Raw genomic sequence first — 19,656 nt, forward strand, 5'->3', positions numbered from 1 at the left:
AAGTATTTCTGAGAAAAATGAACAACAGTAAAATGTATTGCAATTTTTTGGTTATGCCCTACAATGCAGATGTCCTAATTCTGCAATTCATTGGGAATAGATTTTTAAATCCCACATGCTGGGTAGTGGTTGAGTAAACATCATTTGTGGGGATTGTTATGACAATTGGGAGCAGTAGGGTCATTTTGCTTTAAAATCAAATTCTGATGAAGGATGGTGTGTTTTATGGAGGGTTCATGATTTTGCCCAAAAAATCTGTGTAGTTAGACAGAAATATACTGTAAAACTAGACTGTGAGTTACCGTAGGCCTACATCAGGATAGAAATGAACTCGACGTTTAAATATAAGATGCTTTATCCATTTGATGTTTGATTAAACTGTTCTTGTTTGGCATTACAACTCTATCTCTTGTTAGTGTAAAATTTTGTGAAGTAGTTACGCTTTTATTAATGAAATGCATCCAGAAACTTTCATAAATCCATAAATGTCTCTTGCGTGTGTTTCTTTTGTAACTAATGTTTACATTTCATGTAGTTATTAATGACTTCAATGCTTATATAGATAGCACAAAATTGATGAGGTTCCTTAAGTTCCAGACACTGTATATATTGAGGAGACTTGCAAAGAGTACCACTTGCATGTACACAGGTCAAAACAAGCTGGTGTGCAGCATCGCACTTCAAATGCATACAGTGACACCTTCACTGGAGAAGTTCTGCTTAGTGCAGTATCATCTTGTTTTAATACAGCACCTTTTTAAAAGGTGAGGTAGCGGTAGGAACAAGGTGGCATATAATTTCCAGATAGGATTTTGAAGGATAAATAAAGAATACTTTCATGGCCGTTTAATATTTAAACTGCATGCCTTTTTTTATGTAAAGCCAAATTTCAAAACAAGATTGTCTGCTGCTTTTTAGATATACTTTCGATTCCTGCTGGAGTTTGCTGAGATAATTTTACTTTAATTGCCCTCTTACAAGTTGAGCTAGGATTAATTTTAGCTTCACAGTTGCTCTGAAAACCTCCAAACTGTAATGGTTCTTAGATGACATCGTTTTGCCATCTGTCTTATAAAAGGCAGGAGCAGGAATGATGATGGCAATACTGCAGAGCTTTGGGAGATAACTCAAAGAATCGTCTCTGGAACCCATGCGATATTGCCCTTCTGATTAACAGTTGGCTCTCTGGAAGACAGGCTGCAAAGCAGAATGGCCTAAGGAGAAGCTTTTTATATTAATGCAGCAAGATGATTAGTAACAGCTGGAAAACCAGTACTGCTCAGCTCATATTCAAAATAGGAATGAAGCTACAGAATGATTACTGACTTGGAATATAAAGCCCGGAAAAAAAATGTCAGGAAATGATCTATATAGACATTCTAAAGATATTTATGTGCGTTTTTATGGTCTTTCTTCAGACATCTTTAAAGACAGATTTTAGGGACAAGGATGTTTTTGTTGAAAATTATTTTCCTGTTTGTTCCTGTTTGGAAATGTTTCTTTTATATCTTTAACAAATGATTCTGATCTGGAACAAATACCACTAAGCCTCATTTTGAAAAGATCAGAGGGAGAAATATGATTGCAGAATGAGATCAACTAAGCAGCATCTTAGGGGAGAAAAAACCATGCTCTTGCTATGTTAGAATTATTAAATAGACAGTACATCCATAAATAATTTTAACTTATCTGGGCCTTCAGAAAGTTTGATTATTCTCCTTTTAAAGAGGCCTGTTGAGGGCAGTTAAGTATGCGAAAGATGCAAAGTTAATCTCTTTCTGGGATGAGAAGAAACAGCAAAAATAATTGCCTGGTTTGCATGGGAAAGACTGGATACTCAAAGATTTTTTTTATAGACTTTGCTTCCTGCAGTGTAGTTAGTGTATTGTGGGTTTTGTGAGCCCACAAAATATAGAAAGTACACAAGTATAGAAATTTAGATAGCCAGGGCCAGTGATGTTTACTAATGAGCCATGAATGTTAATACAAAATCATTGATTAAAATTAACAAAGTTAGATGATTGGACAACTAAAATGTAGAGGCAGTAATTCTCACTCGATGGGACAAAGTGACTTGTCGAGGAATTCTCAGAAGTCTCATCCTCTTTCAACTCAAATAAAAGCATGCAAGCATGGTTGCCGTTAATGAAATCCAGGCCTCTGTTTACTGGGCAAATAAAACCTGAATTAGTTGGTTAGAAACATAGATATGCTATACAGGTAGCTTTTTATTAGATATGTTGAACTTGTTGTAAAGTTAGTTACATATCGTGTTACATATATTATTATTTAAAAATGGAGAATTTTTACCTCTTTACCTACCTATTTTTTCTTCTTTATCCTGGACATAAAATGATGAGTGTGCACCTTGGTAACACTCTTGTTCTTCTCAGCTTTGTAATGAGACAGAGTACTTTGTAATTAGACACTTCCTTGTCCCTAGTGTTTCCTGCAGCTTCTTGCCCCTTTCATCTTCACTCACCTGGTTTCTTACTTTCAACCTTTGTCTAGGATGGAAGAGCAAAGGTCAGATCTTCAGGAAATAGCTGGTTTTGCACATGTGGCTATCAGGCCCTTGACCCAATCCAGCTGTCTTACTCATGTTGAAATGTGCTTCCATTTCATCACAGCTGGTTCTGGATCTTGTTCAGCTGATGAACTTGCACAGTTCCATCTGCTGACTCCAGGCCCTTCCTTGAAAGAACTTCCAAAGAGTTCTGATGTTGCAGGGTCATGCTGTCTTCCCTCAGGAGGTGGCTGCTTTTGTAGGATTTCTGCCTCTTTCTCCAAGGCTTGAATGTTCTCCAGGGTTTTGAATCATCAAATTTCTACTCTTAACAGCATTGATCAGAGGTCATGTTTAGGATTCCTGCCTCTCAAATCTAAACCTGCCATACCCTACTGCAAGTTTTTCACATGATATCACAGCATAGCTCTATCATACAACTACCTATCAAACAATTTCCCATGAGATAAATGGGAACTAAACCCCTCATATTGTCAGTGTATCCAACCGGCCTGTCACTACTGCTAATGGTAATCTATGAGACCTCTAGATAAACTGTGCTAAGGAAGAAAGATTCCAAGCTGGATTTGACAAGATAACATACTTTTTGGCTTCACATGCATTTTATTTAACTGATAAAGGAGAAACATTTCATAATCCCGGAGAGAAGAAGGGATAGTGGCCTGTTGTACGCTTCAGAAAAACAAATGTCTTCACCGGCAAGTTCAAGGTCATGAGAGTGACTTTGCAAAATGTTGCTGAAATGATAGACAACATAAAATTATGAATAACTAGGGTTATTGCTTGGAATCATTTAGTGTGCATGCATGGAGTTTCTTAAAACAGAAAAATAGGGAGAGGGCGCTGACTGTAATGCCTTATTTTTCACCCTCCTGGCTGAGTGTCTGTGGTTGAAACTGCCGATCATGTTCTACCTTATAACTTTGCGTAATGAAAGTAAGGAATGGTAGGATATAAGTATGCCAACAACTAAGTCTGCTTACTATATAAATAAATCAATACATTAGTGTCTGGTAGTGGAAGTGTATGTGCGTGTGCCTCTTGTATACATACCATGAGGAACTCAGCTATTGGTTCTCTTCCTTCTGTATTAAGTACAGAAGAATGTACTGATACAGAAAAACCTACAAAAATAGTAATCATTTATATTAACAAAGGTAACTGCAATTGTATTAGCTAGGAGGAAAACAGCCATGAAATACTAGTTTTAACCAAGTCAGGCAATTCAGAGGATGCAGGACGTCTGCAGCGAAGGATTCTTTCAAATTTTGGAAGCTTTGTGATTGACCTTAACACTTGGTGTAATGAGTTAGGTGTTCTCTAGTCCTAGCCAATATTGTACATTAAATCAGTGTTCCTGTGTTCTGTATTCTATTTTCCAAATGAATTGGAACAATTTATCACTCAGCGTAAAGTTGAAATTCAACATTTAGATATATGGTTGCGTATGTCAATTTAAATAGGTGCCTGGAATACTTGCTAAGAAACGATGCCAATCCGGGGATCCGAGACAAACAAGGATACAATGCAGTTCATTATTCAGCTGCTTATGGTCATCGCTTATGTCTTGAATTGGTAAGAAAACGTATCATAGATGAAAGCTGTAACAGCTGCTCTTAGAGTGTAATGCAGAGGCCAGGGGATTCCTCTACCTTGGTCCTTCATCTGTAAGCTAGGTCAATAGTGGTTTTCAGCCCCTGTGAGGATAAATATTTAAGCACTTGGTACCCTTAAAATAGGGGCAAGGTGAGGAGCTAAGGTGGTAGATACTGACTTGAAAAGATAATACATTCTGAGATGAAGAGAGAACTGGTTGAGGATGTGGGATATTAGTTTTGTTTTGTTTCTGAACTTAAAAATACACTGCTACATTTTTTCCTGATGGCTGAAATAAAATAACCACAAGTAATCCCACTGAGAAGTGTTAAAATATTCACAAATGTCATCTGAAGGAACAAATTAAAATGTAGGGAAAACCCGTAAAGTAAGGGTGCCTTTTAAAATACTTCACATAGTTACAGTAACTAACAGCCACATAATAGAATTTTAGATAATAAAGCCTCAGGTAGTTTTTTATTAATCCCTTTGCAAAATGTCTATGTTATTTGATATGCTAATTTTACCTTCTCTGTGTTATACAACTTAGTTATTTTTATACAAATTATACTTTTATATCCAGATGTATTCTAACATGAATTCTGAATGTTTTTAATTGCAGATTGCAAGCGAAACGCCTCTAGATGTTGTAAGTGTGTATTATTTCTCACTGTTATAGTACTACTGTACAGCAAAAGGGAGCATGTAATTTTAAAAATACTGCTTATTTTTAGACTTATTCAACCATTTCTTCAATGCATAGATGTATTATTTAATTTCAATTGCAATTTAGATTTCTTTGCAATTCCAAATTGTAAAATAGAAAATTATTCTTAAGTCTTTTTTTTATTTAAACATTCATATGACCATGTTATAAAAGTATGATCTGAACTTAGTGATCTGAATGTATTTGGTGTTCTTAAAAAAACTTTGAATGTTTTAATACTACTAGTGTACTAAATTAAATACGATCTTGAAAAAGACCCAGAATTAAAACTTTAGAACACATCTGAAAGTAATGAATAGAAATGTATACACATAGATATTTTAATCCTGTTTTATAACATTTGTGCCTTTCTGCGGGGGAGGGTCCATTTCTTCTCTTTGGGAAATGCTTTTCTGTTCTGAGAAATCAGTCCTGCCTTCTGGCTTTTCATATGGTTTTCTTGCTGACTTTTCACCTAATCTAAATGCCTACTTGTTGTTTGTTGGGGTTTTTCCTACTACAGCTGTTCTCACCTGTCCTTGTCTTGCCTTTGTATGCATTTCGTCTATATTATTTCATATGACTGCTTCAGGAAAAATAATAATTTTAGATTCGTTTCTGGTTTAATTATTGCATTGTGATGCAAAAGTAAACAACTGTGCTTGGGAGATGAATCGGGGGGTAGGCTTTCCAGTAATTGCAATTCAAACTCTTTAAAAGGTTGAAGAGGATCTAGAATTCCTAAGGAAATTGTAATCCTCTATTATTCTTCCTTTATTATTCAATCTGTGTATCCTGGAAACTGTAGCAGTGATTGCTGAATGTTTTTAAAGGTGAGGGCTTTTTGAACTCACTCTGACTTTCTCTTTCTGCTAAGCTAATGGAAACATCAGGTACTGACATGCTGAATGATTCGGACAACAGAGCACCTATAAGTCCACTGCATTTAGCTGTAAGTATTTCATTCTTTAGTAATGATAGCTCATCTAAGTGCAAACATATAGGTTTATTCATTCTGGATTTTTTTTTTTAAATAGGTCAGCAACAACAAATGAAACACAGAAATAGGTACATAATATTCCCGAATGAGCTATACAGGGCAATTTTTGCATTTCACTTGAGACTTGCTTCATGGAACAGCTTTCATTTGGAATCTTCTAATTAAGATTTATGTTACAATTTATACTAATAGACTCTTAGAAGACTTGTTCTATAAGTAATGACGATTTTTTTTATCGTCATCATTGTTTAGTACAAGAAATGTTTGATCTTAATACTTTAAGAAAGATTTGCACAAAGAGTAGTGTAGGAAAGGACCTGATGAAACTGTCTATGCAAATATACTCAAAATACAGAGTAACCAGCTCAACGTGTAGCTTTCATCTTTTCACTGGACTTCTAGCAATTGAAAAACCACAATGTACTCTCTGAAGATAGCCTAAGTCTCCTGCAGTACATGTATATACATGGCCAAAGTAAAAAGTAATCTTCAATACTGGTAAATGACAGCAGTTAGAAGAGACTGTTCCTGGAAATAAGTTTTGTCTGGGGGCTGAGGTTCTGTATCCATGAGTATACATTTAAAATTTATTATGGAAATTATAAAACCATAGTTGTAGATGTTTATTTTCATTACTTTGACACTCTGTCTTGGCACATATCTAGAGAGTATTCTTTATGCTATTTTTTTATCCTTGTATATTCATTCTGATCTCTTAACTGTTTCATCCCCTAAGTCTCTACTATTTTACCAGTTATGTTAACTGTAGCTATTTGTACTGTATTCTTTTTGCTTACAAATTTTACTGACTTGTGCGTATGTTCCTAATTTGAAATAATCTGAGGGTGATGTAACTATAACACGAACACTGCATTTTTCATTGCTTTAAAATACAAATTGGAGACATACCATTTTCTAAAAGTATTTTCAGTTACTGACTGAAAGGATAAAATGGAAAAACCCCAGCAACCTTCTTGCTGAAATTGTGGGGTGGGTTTTTTTTTTTTTTTTCAAATCAGTCATAGATATTGTAACTATTTACATGCTGCGTCAGTAGTTCTTCCACATGTTAAAATAAAAATACTATCCTCATAGTGTCATTTATGTAATCCTGGGAAAGAAAGGGAAAAATGCAAAGGATAGGAAAACTGAAGAATTTTCTTATTCTTGTAGGCCTATCATGGCCACCATCAAGCGCTGGAGGTGCTGGTACAGTCACTGCTGGACCTTGATGTGAGGAATAATAACGGCAGGACACCATTGGATCTTGCTGCCTTTAAGGGACACGTGGAATGTGTAGATGTGCTCATTAATCAGGGAGCATCAATCTTGGTGAAAGATTACGTTGTAAAGAGGACCCCAATACATGCTGCAGGTACGTGCTAACCTCTAAAATTTTGGCTTTTGAAGTGGATTGTCTTTGTGTTTAGAAGTCTCTATCATTTATGTTCTAAGAAATGGTGTTTAGGAATAGACGATGACTTTTAAGATATATGCTATGCTGAGAAAGGTGTAACAAAGTAGTTGTGGGTAGAAACGAGTATTCACCCAATAAATCATTTCGGTTCAAGGCGTTCTGTTCCACGCTGCTCTCTGGAAGGATGGATTGTCCTTGTCCATTCAGCTAGCCAGGCTAGCTATGCTGACAGGTGTCAATGACATGTTCTGTTTCTCTCTTCGTCTTTCACAGAGCCCAAACTGTAGGACCAAATTTAGATACGTGAATTGTGTTGCCTGTCTTGGCAGTAAAATACTTCTAAAAGTGATTGGAGTCTTGGAAAATTCTGTCAGTTTGAGAAGAGACATGAAAACTATACTTTGGTTTTTTTCCAAGGATTTAAATGACTCCCAAGTGTTTTCAAAATAACAGCAATCCTTTGCAATATTTTCTTGCTGCCTTTCCTAGAAAACTTCTATAAACCTACCTTTCTCAAAGTCTAGCATTCATATTCTTTTTTCCTCTCTTTGAAAATAGGCTTATTTAAATTGACGTTTATAGTTATATTGTTACAGAAATGTTGCAGTAAAAAGAGCATTATGTACAAAACATGGTCATTTTAACTACTTCATTTGTTGTCCATGAGCACAAACTGTATTCTTCTATTTGATTTAGCTTCTCCTAACTTTTGATAGCATTTCTGTCTGCTAGAGAAGCATGAATTGTCACTGTTCTTATGTGCACTGAATACAGCAGCTGTACATCTGAAATAATTTCCCCTCCAACAAACAATCATTTATCTTTCATGAGTTGCATTTAAATGTGATTTCTCCATATTTTGTTTCTTTTCTTTTTGCTTTTTGTTTAACTGCTTGGATAATTACTTCTATGCATTACATTTCCTTCCCCTCTTTCTAAATGTCATTTCGGTTATTTCATAACTATGCACGTGCTACACTTGCTAATAAAATCAGTGTATGATTAGCTAGATATGTGTTTACCTGTGCCTTAAAACAAGCAAAAGTCATGCTTATTACTATATTTAATTATTCCTTCTTGTGGATGTTGTATAAGCATATATTCTAATTATAGTTAATGCACGCAACCCCATTTATATGTAAAAACAAATACCTGTTGGCACTTGATAGTTGGAATCAATTACATTTAACACTATACAGTTGAGAATGAACACTAGAAAATTATTTCAGAAATCAAGCATATTTTTTGTTTTTAATTTAAGCTATAACAATAGCAAAGCCATACAGTGTGTTCTCAAGCTAATGGGCTTTAGTCTGAGCAGGTTACTATTCTGTTTGAGCTGCATACTCAAAGGCGATTGATGTAAAACTTGTATTTTTATGATGTTTTACAGCTACGAATGGTCACTCAGAATGTTTGCGGCTATTGATAGGAAATGCAGAACCACAGAATGCAGTGGACATTCAAGATGGAAATGGACAGTGAGTTTAAACGATACACATTCTGTTCTTCACGAGTTACTGCATTTTATAAAAGGAAAACCTAAATATTTTTAATTTATTAAATATTTTGATTTTATTACTTTAAAGGGAGACGATATTTGAACTAGGACAAATGAGACTCTTTTGCAATAAACATAATGTTGGCAGTGAAAAATGTTCTTGTTTAGTTAGGAGGAAACTAAAATGTGTCTTACTGCCCAGATGCTGAAAAAATGTATGTATGGATGGATGAACTTAATTAGGACTTCTGAATTAGGGGATATTAATTTATTTTCTTGAATCTAAAAAGCAAGTAAGAGTGGCGTTCTCAGAGCGAAGGTAGTGCTAGGGAGGATCATTGATGATGTAAATTTTAACAGCATTGTCCAGAAGGATAGTAGTAGTTATATTTCAGCTGAGTACTAGTCTGTTAAATTTCCCTGTAGATTACACTTTGTTTCACTCTCTGCTTAGGACTCCCCTGATGTTGTCAGTTCTCAATGGGCACACCGACTGCGTTTATTCACTCCTTAACAAAGGAGCAAATGTAGATGCCAAAGATAAGTGGGGAAGGACAGCATTACATAGAGGGGTAAGAGAATATTCCTTTTCTGTCCCTTCCAGTTTTATACATATTAATTTCAAATATAGACTTAATATGTAGTGTTAATGAATTTCTCATTATTCTTATCTTGCCATTCTTAGTTTTTAATTGTCTTTCCAGTTGCTTTCAAAAGGCTAACTTTTACCTGTTTGCTATGTACCGTCAGAATTCTTTTGGACTTCTAGAACCTCTTAATCTTGCTGTAAAGTGTTGACTGGAGAGGTCCCAGAATACAGCTTTTTGTTATGGGGTGGGGGTAGTGTTAATGGGAGGAAGGAAAGCGTGATGCATGCCATATGCCAAATATTCTTTTTTATAGTCTCTGCTAGATAAGACAATTGAATGAGCCCTAGAGATTAGCAGTTCACTCAGTGTTATTCCAAGAAATTATTCTGTCATCAATATGATAATACATTGCTATTTTTCCAACAGAATGACTGTTTCCAGGAATAAAAATAATAACTGTGCTTATTTTGTTATTACTTAGAAATGTAAAATTGCCTGAAGTTTCCTTGCTTTAGTTATTATACACCTTGGCTTATATACATGACTATTTGCAAACTTGTTATTTTGCGTGTGTCTCTTACAGGCAGTTACCGGGCACGAGGAATGTGTGGAAGCATTGCTTCAACATGGTGCTAAGTCCTTATTACGAGACTGTAGGGGGCGAACCCCTATACACTTGTCAGCTGCATGTGGACATATAGGTGTTCTAGGAGCTCTCCTGCAGTCAGCTACATCTGCGGATGCAGTACCTGCAATAGCAGACAATCACGGCTACACATCACTGCATTGGGCCTGCTATAATGGTAAAATACATTCCAGTTAAAATACAGGTCTGAATGTATTGAGATAGAAGTTATTACTACTTAGAAAAGCAACATATAAAGTCTGTTCTCTTTCAGTTCGTATTAGGCAATCTGACAATACGACGGACTTGGTATCTTGAGGGGGAATGCAGTAACATCTAATACATAATACGAGGTGTTTTTTTTGTACTACATTTTTGTTATAAACTGCTTTATTAGTTTTGTGCCTCAAGGAGCCGTTCAAGAAATTCAGCATAGTACCTGTGAATAGAAATGTGCCACGCAGCCCAAAAAAATAACCTTCACAGGGAGTCTAGGGAGGAATGATTTCAGATTAAATCTTTTTTAAAACTTGCTTCAAATCAACCTTGATAGGCATAAGAAGCTAAATTATATTAAAATGATTCAATAAATTTTTTTTACTTCACTGATACTTTTCTTGGATTTGGGAGTGAGGCATTAAAAGGTAGGAAATTAATTCAGCTCTGTGCATTGACTTCTGACATAGTAGAGGTTCTCATGTATTTCACCTCGGAGTCACGCGATAAAGATCAAGAAGTAAGGGTTTAGAGCTTCATTTTAGCAATTACTTTTAAGTGAATAACTAACTAGACTGCCCTCACAGCTGAGGCAACTGGGTAATACACTGATAATTTGAATTAGAATAACATCTCTTTATCACATTCATAAAGCTAAGCTCTTACAGCTTGGTCCATTTTCAGAGTAACCACAGTGGCTGAATAAAACAGAACTGAAATATGCTTGATTTGTAGAATGAAAATTTGACAGGACTTGTGAAAATACAGATCTTCAGACATCAGTGAATGTTGAACTAAGGTTCTCTGCATATATGTATTGAAGATCAAACAGGTAGTTACAATTGTTAGCTACCTGTACTGCAGCAGGCTATAGAATTTTGAAAATAATAGTATCATGGATTGAACTTGTTCTTTTTAAGCTTTTGTTATGACTACCGACTTGGTTTTTCTTTGGGTTTAGCAAGGCAGTGGAACAAAAATAACCCTCAAATAGTGGAGACGTTTTCGTGTAGCCTAAGTGGTGAATATACAGAAGAGTTTGAAATGTGGAGGTGTAAAGAACTAAATTCAGTGTTCTGGATGTTATTCAGACAGCATGAGATCCCTTCTAAATTTCACAGAGTTTACAGTGTTAAATGTCAGTTTGTTTTTCAGGATTCTAAAAATGTCTCAGTTTCTAAATGTAGCCCTATTAAATATAACTGCTGTGTCTTTGCAGCTTTCAAATAAAATATTGCTTAATCTAATTTAGATACCTATTTTTTGTTGTAATCCATAAATATACCTTCTTCCTTTTTTTAATAACTAACCCTTACATTTGCTGTAGGTCATGACAGTTGTGTAGAGCTCCTCCTGGAACAAGAAGTTTTCCAGAAAATGGAAGGAAATTCTTTCACTCCGTTGCATTGTGCTGTGTAAGGAAGTGCAAAATTATTCTTCGTAGATTTCATTGCTGTATATAACAAAAGATTTATCATTCTGTAAATAACAGCCTCTTTAATTCCTTATAGGATAAATGATAATGAAGGTGCTGCAGAAATGTTAATTGATACGCTAGGTGCTGGTATTGTAAACTCAACAGATTCAAAAGGAAGGTAAGAGTGTAAATGCACAGTGGAAGAATGCTTGTAATGTAATAGTGAGAGAGGCTCTGCTAAATTCCATAATCGTTTGGGGTTTTTGTATTTGCTACTTAGGTTAATTCCCCCTTCCCTCTGTTTGTATGCTTTGCAGATTCTTTTCTTTTATTGCGTACTAGAAATAAATTTCAAATTTTTAAAAATCCTGTTCTGATTCAATGAACTTGAATTGACTTTTCATTAGATAGGCAAGTTTGAGCATGTTTTAACTTGTATCATTTTGTGGGTAGTATTTTATGCATATTTTATTTTTTCTGAATCAAGTTGTATCTCTATTGTAAACCACATAGGGGGAATTATTTGAAACTTGGAGATGACTTTCTACAGGCAGCAGTCACAGCTCCAGCAAAGGATCCCAACTCCCACTGATTTCAAAGGATCAGTGGGAGGGACTGCCCAGTGTTTTGTAGCTGCAGGATCACAGTCAGGATGCTCCTTTGAATGAAGTAGAAAGCATGGCTGAACATGGCCGTATTGTCTTTTGATCTGTTGTAGAACTCCTCTTCATGCAGCAGCTTTTACAGATCACGTTGAGTGTCTACAGCTTCTGCTCAGTCACAATGCTCAAGTAAATGCTGTAGATTCTTCGGGGAAAACACCTTTAATGATGGCTGCAGAAAATGGACAGACGAATACAGTTGGTAAAGAGAAAGCTTTATCTATTTCTGCTCTTTGTTAATCTTACTATGGGTAAAGTTGCCTTATAGTTAATGTTCTTGTGGATATATTTTGTCAAAATTACCTTTTCATTTTGCCATTAAGGCTTTAAGAAATATGCCTTTAGTTAATACAACTCTTTATTTCCCCAGAGGTGCTGGTTAGCAGTGCTAAAGCTGATCTGACTTTGCAAGACAGTTCTAAGAACACAGCACTCCATTTGGCTTGCAGCAAGGTGTGTGCGTAGTCCGACTTATCCGTGCTGAGCTTTGTGTTGCCAAGCACTGTTTGCAAATAGTAACTTGTTACTTTGAAAACACATTCAAAGCAATTTTTGAAGAGTATTTGTTAGATGACAGATGTTTGTTCTGTATTAAGGGTCATGAAACTAGTGCCTTGTTAATACTGGAGAAGATTACGGATAGAAACCTCATCAATGCCACCAATGCAGCCTTGCAAACGTACGTATCAGCAGTGAGTGTGTTTTACAGATAAGGTTTTGGTGTGTGTCTGGCTCTTAGAGGAATATTTTTCAGAATTTTTTTTCCAGATTGGTTGAATTTTAATTACTTAATAGGTACCAAGAGTTGAAATGACTTGAAGTGAAATGGTGTTTTGCTCATATTTAAAGTTCTAGTTTAGGATTCAGGGAATCCTGTGTGGAATTACTGCAATCCACTGAGATTACCTATAAACCAATATTTTTCTGTTTTATAAATTATCTAATTTTTCAATTAAAATTCACTTCAGTTAACAACTCATTCAAGGCAAACTAAGACTTGCTCTTCAAAGCTAGCTAATTAAAAAAAAAAAAAAAGCCCTAAGTGAAGTATGCTTTTATTCTTTAGCATGCTTTCTGTTAGCAAAAGACACCTATTCCTACTGGGGGATGAAAAACTATTTTCTATTAAATATTATGGAGAATGCAGTATTCTTAATGCTTCCTGAAGATCTTCTCTGAAGTAGAACTAAGCCTATTTTGTAAGCCCAATCATAAGGAAAACTTAAAAATGTAGTGGTATGTCATACTGGGTAATATATATCAGGATGGGCTATCAAAATTACTCTTCTGCATTTTTTTTTTCCTTTTTAAAGAATGCATTTGTGTTATAGGCAGTATTTGACACCTGATTCATAGCTGTTAGACTGCTTTAATAATGCTATCACAGACCAATTATTAAAAAAAAACAAAACAAAACAAAACCAGAAATTGTAAGCAACTCATGTGTTTCTCTGGCCTTCCATCCCTTCTGGAATCTGTCATGTTCAAACTCGTACAGTTCTTCCAACTGTTCCCAGAGATCTGCTTGAACTAAGGAGTTCAGATAGTAATACTTCTTCCTCTGCTCTTGCTGCTGATCGTGGTGCACCTCAGGCACCATGAAGTAACTAGAAAGCAGGAAAGGGATTGATTGCCTCATTTCTGGCTTGAAGCGAGGATGTCTTGACAGAAGGAAAAGTAAAACTGAGATGGGAACAGCAGTGGGAAAGTATGCTACCGCAGGCTCATGTAATTCCACCCACATGCCTTGGCTCACATAGTCTGATCGAGAAAAAAATGGGGAAAAATAGGTACCTATTCGCACCTCCATGAAATGTTTATATAAATTGCAAGATTTTAACAGTTGTTTAAAATATTACTGGTTCAGCAAATGTTTTTTAATAACTAACCTGACTTTCTAAACAGTTTAAACAATGTCCTACTTTGTGGCAAGATAAGCATTAAAATTTTTGGCCTCTATATTAAAATTATGTTACGGTACTTTTTTCAGTATATCTGTGGTGTGCAGTAGCTCTTGAATTTTAATACTTTAATATAAGCACCATGGATACAGCTGCTCCTATTTGTATCTTTTGCATTTCTGGGCTCAAAGTAAGGCACTTGTTTCCAAATCAAAGTATAGTTCACAGTTAATTCAAAGAATTTTAAGAATGTCAAAATGAATGAAGAGCAATATAAAGCAGAAGGGAAGTAAGCTGATTATTCTGTTTCCTGCTGGGCGGTGGTAAGCTTTTATATAAGCCAGTGGGAAACAATTTTGAAAAATAGTTGCATTTGAAAAAGATATAATTAGAATATTTGAGGTAAAGCTACACTTTCCTTGATAGATCAAGTCACTGCCAAACAGGGTAATGGTTAATAGTTTGAAGTTTTGAAAAGTAATCTGCTTTTCTTGCTTCGTGCATTATACTATAAAAAAATTTTATCTCTAGTCACAACGGAATATAGTGCTTTCTAAAAGGCAGATTGATGAAATGTTTCTGCATCTCTTACGAGCATTTACATGCAATAAAATATGCCTTCCATTCTAATGGTTATTGCCAGTGATAGGCAGTAACTCTCAGATGTGGTATCTGTTACAACAGTTCAGTGTTTATCAACGGTAGGGTACTAGATGTTTTAACTTTTTAATGTGATGAAGTTCATAAGCAGGCAAGTCTTTCCTGGTAGCTACTTCCTTGCTGTGTGGTGTCATAAAAAGAAGAAAGTGCACAATTGTTATTGTACAGATTCTTTGCAATAAGAAAAGAGATTTGATGTTTTTCCCATCTTGGTTGTTGTATCTGCAGTATTTATATAATTTGTAAATAACATACGAGTATAAATACTTCAATAATCACCTAACTAGATGCAAGCCACCTCTCTTAATATCTTGTTCTAAGGTTTATATTTGAGTTTGCTTGTCTTCACAGACCTCTGCATGTTGCTGCTCGGAATGGACTAACGGTTGTAGTTCAAGAGCTTTTAGGGAAGGGAGCAAGTGTACTTGCTGTAGATGAAAATGGTAAGAAAAATTTAACTTTGTTTTCCCTTAAGGAACTGTGGTTTTAAACTCAGCTTACTGAAAAGCAATAACCCTTTGGAAATGTCATATGAGCCTTGCAGTAGGTTCCCCTCATTGAAAAAAATGTGTCGGTGATGGGACATTTTAGCCAAGCAGCGGAAGTGTAAGGAGAGTGAAAACTTTCCGAACAAGGCAGGTTATGGCATAGAAATGTTTGGTTTGCATTTTTAGTTTTATAATGAATACTCTGTGAATACACTAGCTTTGGCATGCTGAAAACGGTCAGAAAAATACAATGCTCAAAGTAAAATATAACTTTCAGCTGTTGAGAAGCTGGATTGAATTGCTATTTATTTTGTCATGGTAGGTATATTGGTGTTAGCATTTAAAAGCAAGTATGAATTACAGATCTCAGTTACTGGTCTCAAGCTTCTGGCTCTCTTGAGTTTTTTGGCACATAGAAGTAAGAAAAAGTAACTGCATTATCACAGAGAATAAATCCTGTACCTTCTAAGAGCAAAAGAAAATTGATCTACTGTCTTCGTATTTGCATATTTTCATGTAAGACATTTGTGGTCCTCTGAAGCTGTGCTTTTGAAAGTATAAGAGCTCCTGCTCTTACGCTGTACCCCAACATATCTTAAATGAAAATAGTAGCTGGGGTTTGCTGTGGGGGTGGGAGAGGGGTTTGCTTTTTGGGTTTTGGGTTGGTTTTGTTTGGGGTTTTTTTTCCCCAGAAGGGATGTGCCTAATTAATAGTTCTAATTGTATTTCCAGTTTGAAAGTTTTTCCTCTCTTGACGTTTACTGTGACTTTCTCTCTGTTTCTCAATTACACTGCTTAAAGTGACACGGGTGATTTAAAGATCATTCCTTGCCTAAAATAGGGGACAGAGGTAACTGCTAAATGAAACTCCCTAAAATGAAAAGATTGGAAAGTGTATCTTTTTGATTTCTGTTTCTCATCACAAGTATGCTAACTGGAGATGTCTGTATTTTTGTGGGTTTTTCACGTGCAGCCAGCCCGTCCCTTGTTAGGGTGGAGCTTTGACACAACAGAGGAAAACATCGTCTGTATAGAAGTCACAGTTCTCTGGCAGCCTGAGGATCTAACCGCAGCATGTTAAAACTTCTTTTTAATTCTGCTCATATTTCAAATCTTAAAGTAACTCTGAGCGCTACCTCATCTTGTTCCTCACTGTGGTTCTTTTCTTTCTAATAGCAATTGCTTTGTTTGTAACTTTTTAAGCAGCCTTGAGAATATTCATAATGAATTATTTTTGTTGGATGAATGTGCCCTTTTAAAAGTACAGTACATGCAAAGCGATGAATGCTTTGAGTTAAGAGAGCGCAATGGAAACTTTCAGGGGACTTATCAATCTATTTCACTTGTCACTGTAATTTTTTTCTTAATTCTTAGTAGCATTAGTATGTCAGCAGGCTTGCTAAACCTGTTGCAAAAGTCATCCTGATTTCCACAGTGTACCTTTTATATTAAATGGAAAAGCTGGCAGTAGTGATAGCCAGATTCTGCTTTAGGTCTACTTGTCTTTGATTTTAGCATTTACTGCTAGAGTCTAAGTGTTTCTAAAGAAAAAACAAATTGCATACATTAATTCTAATAAAAATATAGGAGAAACTTCGATTTTTACTTTATTAAAAAGGCTTTAAATAGCATGATTCATGCATTTTGGGGGTGAAAGGCATCTGTTTATCAAAGCAGACTGGAGAAATAGGCGCTGGAATATTTTGCATCACAACACTGACATTCTCTTACTTTAGCATAGTTCAGGTAAGTTCAGTGATCTGCCACGCAAGCTTGGCATTTCAGATAGAATTAGATGAAATTGGAGGTAAAGTTTTAGTGTTTTACGTGGAAGCGTGTCTTGATATATGGCACATGCAACCAACAGAACCTCAGCTGTTATAGAGTGGTGATCCACTTTTTGTCTTTGAAGTTGTCCTTTTCTATAAAGGCTGCATTGACTTTTTGCAAGCAGTCTCTGTATCTGTGTAAAACTGCTTAATAGTCCTCTGCTGCTGTATCTGGGCTACAGACAATTATTGAAAAACATCAGCTTTGAAAAAAACCAACATTACCCCAATTATCTGCATTTCAGTTTATAAATAGTTTATAAGATATTTAAATTTGAATTTATCTATCTAAATATCTAAGATAAGATATTTAGACTTGAATTCATACTCCTTTTGTTATAGACCATCTCTTAATGTGGTAAGATCACTTTCTGAGATGTTTAAGAACTAATGTCTTTGGGAAAAATGTAATCCTCTTGGTTCTTAAAAGAATAAACGCAACTGAAACAGCAAGTTAACTGTCTGGTGTACTGCCCAAAAGCAGTCATGTTGAGGGTTCATTCTCAGTTCTGGATCAGTTCTCACTCAAACCTTTCAGTTCTTTTCCTATTTTTCTACACCTGTCAGGATGAAACTTTGCCATCACACACATCTACAAAAATTCTGTCTTTTATTTGTTGTATAATGTGCCACCACAGTAGTGAGAGGAGGCATTCTCTAACTCCAGAAACCAACGTAGCATGGAGGTTTCTCTTATTTTCTGGATTCACCATTACAGTGATCATTGGCCTTTCACACTTTTTTTTTTTTAAAAAAAGGGAAATTTTTTTTTCTAGTTCTTTTCCTCATGTTCTAGTTTATTTTGGAGATCCCCAGTTTTCTGGAAGGAATTTTTCTTTTAAATGCTTACGAGATGACTCATGCCTCAGATGATTTTCTTCTCTTTCCCAAGTGTAAGACTTCATTCAGTTTATCTTGAGAACTGTCTTTGCACCGACCGCATTAATAACCCTCTGATTTTCCTGTAGGCGCCTTCATGGAAACTTTCAAGGCCCAGGGAGGGAGCAGCTCTGCGTTTGGGCCGGTGGGGAGCCCTGCTCTTAAGGCAGTGTCCGTCACCCAGCCTCTGTTTTCTGTTGTACAGGGAAACTGCTTCACCTCACTCTGCTTCTATTGCCCCATTTACAAATGAAGATAGCAATTTTGGTGGTGGTGGCGTGTGAAGGTTTATGCAGATACAAGTACAGATTATGAGTAAGAGTATTTCAGCAGAGTCAGTATATTTACCAACATCTTCAAAGAAAATTTAAAGTATTTGTATCTATTGCTGCTCTGACATATAAATGATCACTTTGCAGTTTAGGGACATAAAAAGATAGTTTGTTCTTATAATTTTAAAATAATATAGACAAAAATAAAGTGGTGGAGGACACAGATGTCAGTCTTTTGTGGTGCAAGCAGTTACTTCATCTTACTATGTCTAAGGCAAGAATAAAACTGCAATACTTCATTCCTACTTAGGAAAGCCAGGAGCTTAAGACCTACAAGCTAATATTAGCATAAACACTGGTTTTAAAGAACTTTTAACAGAAGCAAGTAATCTGTTTAATCTTTATGTTGGCCTTTATTTTTATTTTTTTTAATGATGAACTGTGATACTGTGTTCCAGAAAGAACATAAGTATGGGTGTTCAAGATCTTAGCAAGAAGCAGTCTTTAAAAAAAGGAGAGGGGGAAAAAAAAAGAAACCAAAAAACCTAAAAAGGCACCTGGTGACTGCTTGTTTCTGTTCTTTGAACATCTATCAAATCACATTAGTGAAAGGAATGGCATTGAATATGGCCAGCTTGAATAAATTTATTTTGTGTGTCATTTTACCTTCATATGATCTCCAGCAACAGTAGATATTAAATTGCGTGCATTTGGGTATCAATTCTGAGCCTTCTGTTCTGCCCTACATGCCTGCAATGCTGTCTTCATCCGAGCGTAGCAAGCTCTGGCCCTTCCTTCTGAATCCTCTCAAAATATATCTCTTCTGCAGACTGTCACTGTTAACTCTGAGCTGTTTCAGTGCTGCGATACCTTACTAACAGTGAAAACATCTGCTGCGCTTCTGTACGGCCCTATCGCATGGTCAGCTGGTGCGTTTTGTGCTCGGATTGTTTGTGTGTTTCCTTGGATTGTTATGCCCCTTTGGGCAGGGACTTGTTGTCTTATTCTCTTCCAAGCATCAAGCATAAGGTCTGTCCTGAGCAAATAATAGTTTGACTGCAAGATTGTTCCCTGCTTGCTGTTTTCTTAAGTTCCTGCTACATTTTCCATAATGCGACTACTTGTTTAAAACATTGTGCAATTGTACAACACAATAACTACTCCTGAGCTCTATCCTAAACCTTGAACTGGATCCACTTCTACAATAGAGATGATTCCTTAGTAGTTGAAACGCCTGCTGGTAGAATGGGCATTGCCTCATTTTCTGTGCCTTCCTAAGGTCTGGATGGAACTCCATCGTGCGGTTTGCTTTAAAGCCATCTATTATTTAAAATTACGTGTGTGCTTTTTACCTGGATGTTGTACACCTT

General features: G+C 35.9%; 1 protein-coding gene across 7 annotated transcripts in view; it reads left to right on the forward strand.

The window, feature by feature from the left end:
* The window catches only part of ANKRD28 (ankyrin repeat domain 28), a 123,920-nt gene that overhangs the window by 100,957 nt on the left and 3,307 nt on the right, over nt 1–19,656 (forward strand). For 5 of the 7 annotated variants that reach the window (XM_054816903.1, XM_054816908.1, XM_054816902.1 and 2 more), the window contains 13 exons: nt 3,991–4,102; nt 4,746–4,772; nt 5,707–5,781; nt 7,003–7,204; nt 8,640–8,727; nt 9,202–9,319; nt 9,921–10,140; nt 11,506–11,593; nt 11,690–11,773; nt 12,314–12,459; nt 12,628–12,710; nt 12,854–12,936; nt 15,170–15,261. In XM_054816903.1, coding sequence (XP_054672878.1) covers nt 3,991–4,102; nt 4,746–4,772; nt 5,707–5,781; nt 7,003–7,204; nt 8,640–8,727; nt 9,202–9,319; nt 9,921–10,140; nt 11,506–11,593; nt 11,690–11,773; nt 12,314–12,459; nt 12,628–12,710; nt 12,854–12,936; nt 15,170–15,261 — 1,418 coding nt within the window. The remainder of the gene's footprint in view (nt 1–3,990; nt 4,103–4,745; nt 4,773–5,706; nt 5,782–7,002; nt 7,205–8,639; nt 8,728–9,201; nt 9,320–9,920; nt 10,141–11,505; nt 11,594–11,689; nt 11,774–12,313; nt 12,460–12,627; nt 12,711–12,853; nt 12,937–15,169; nt 15,262–19,656) is intronic. The other 2 variants (XM_054816906.1, XM_054816905.1) reach the window with 1 other exon arrangement.

The sequence above is a fragment of the Grus americana genome, chromosome 2, assembly GCF_028858705.1.
Source record: "Grus americana isolate bGruAme1 chromosome 2, bGruAme1.mat, whole genome shotgun sequence".
Lineage (NCBI taxonomy): Eukaryota > Metazoa > Chordata > Aves > Gruiformes > Gruidae > Grus > Grus americana.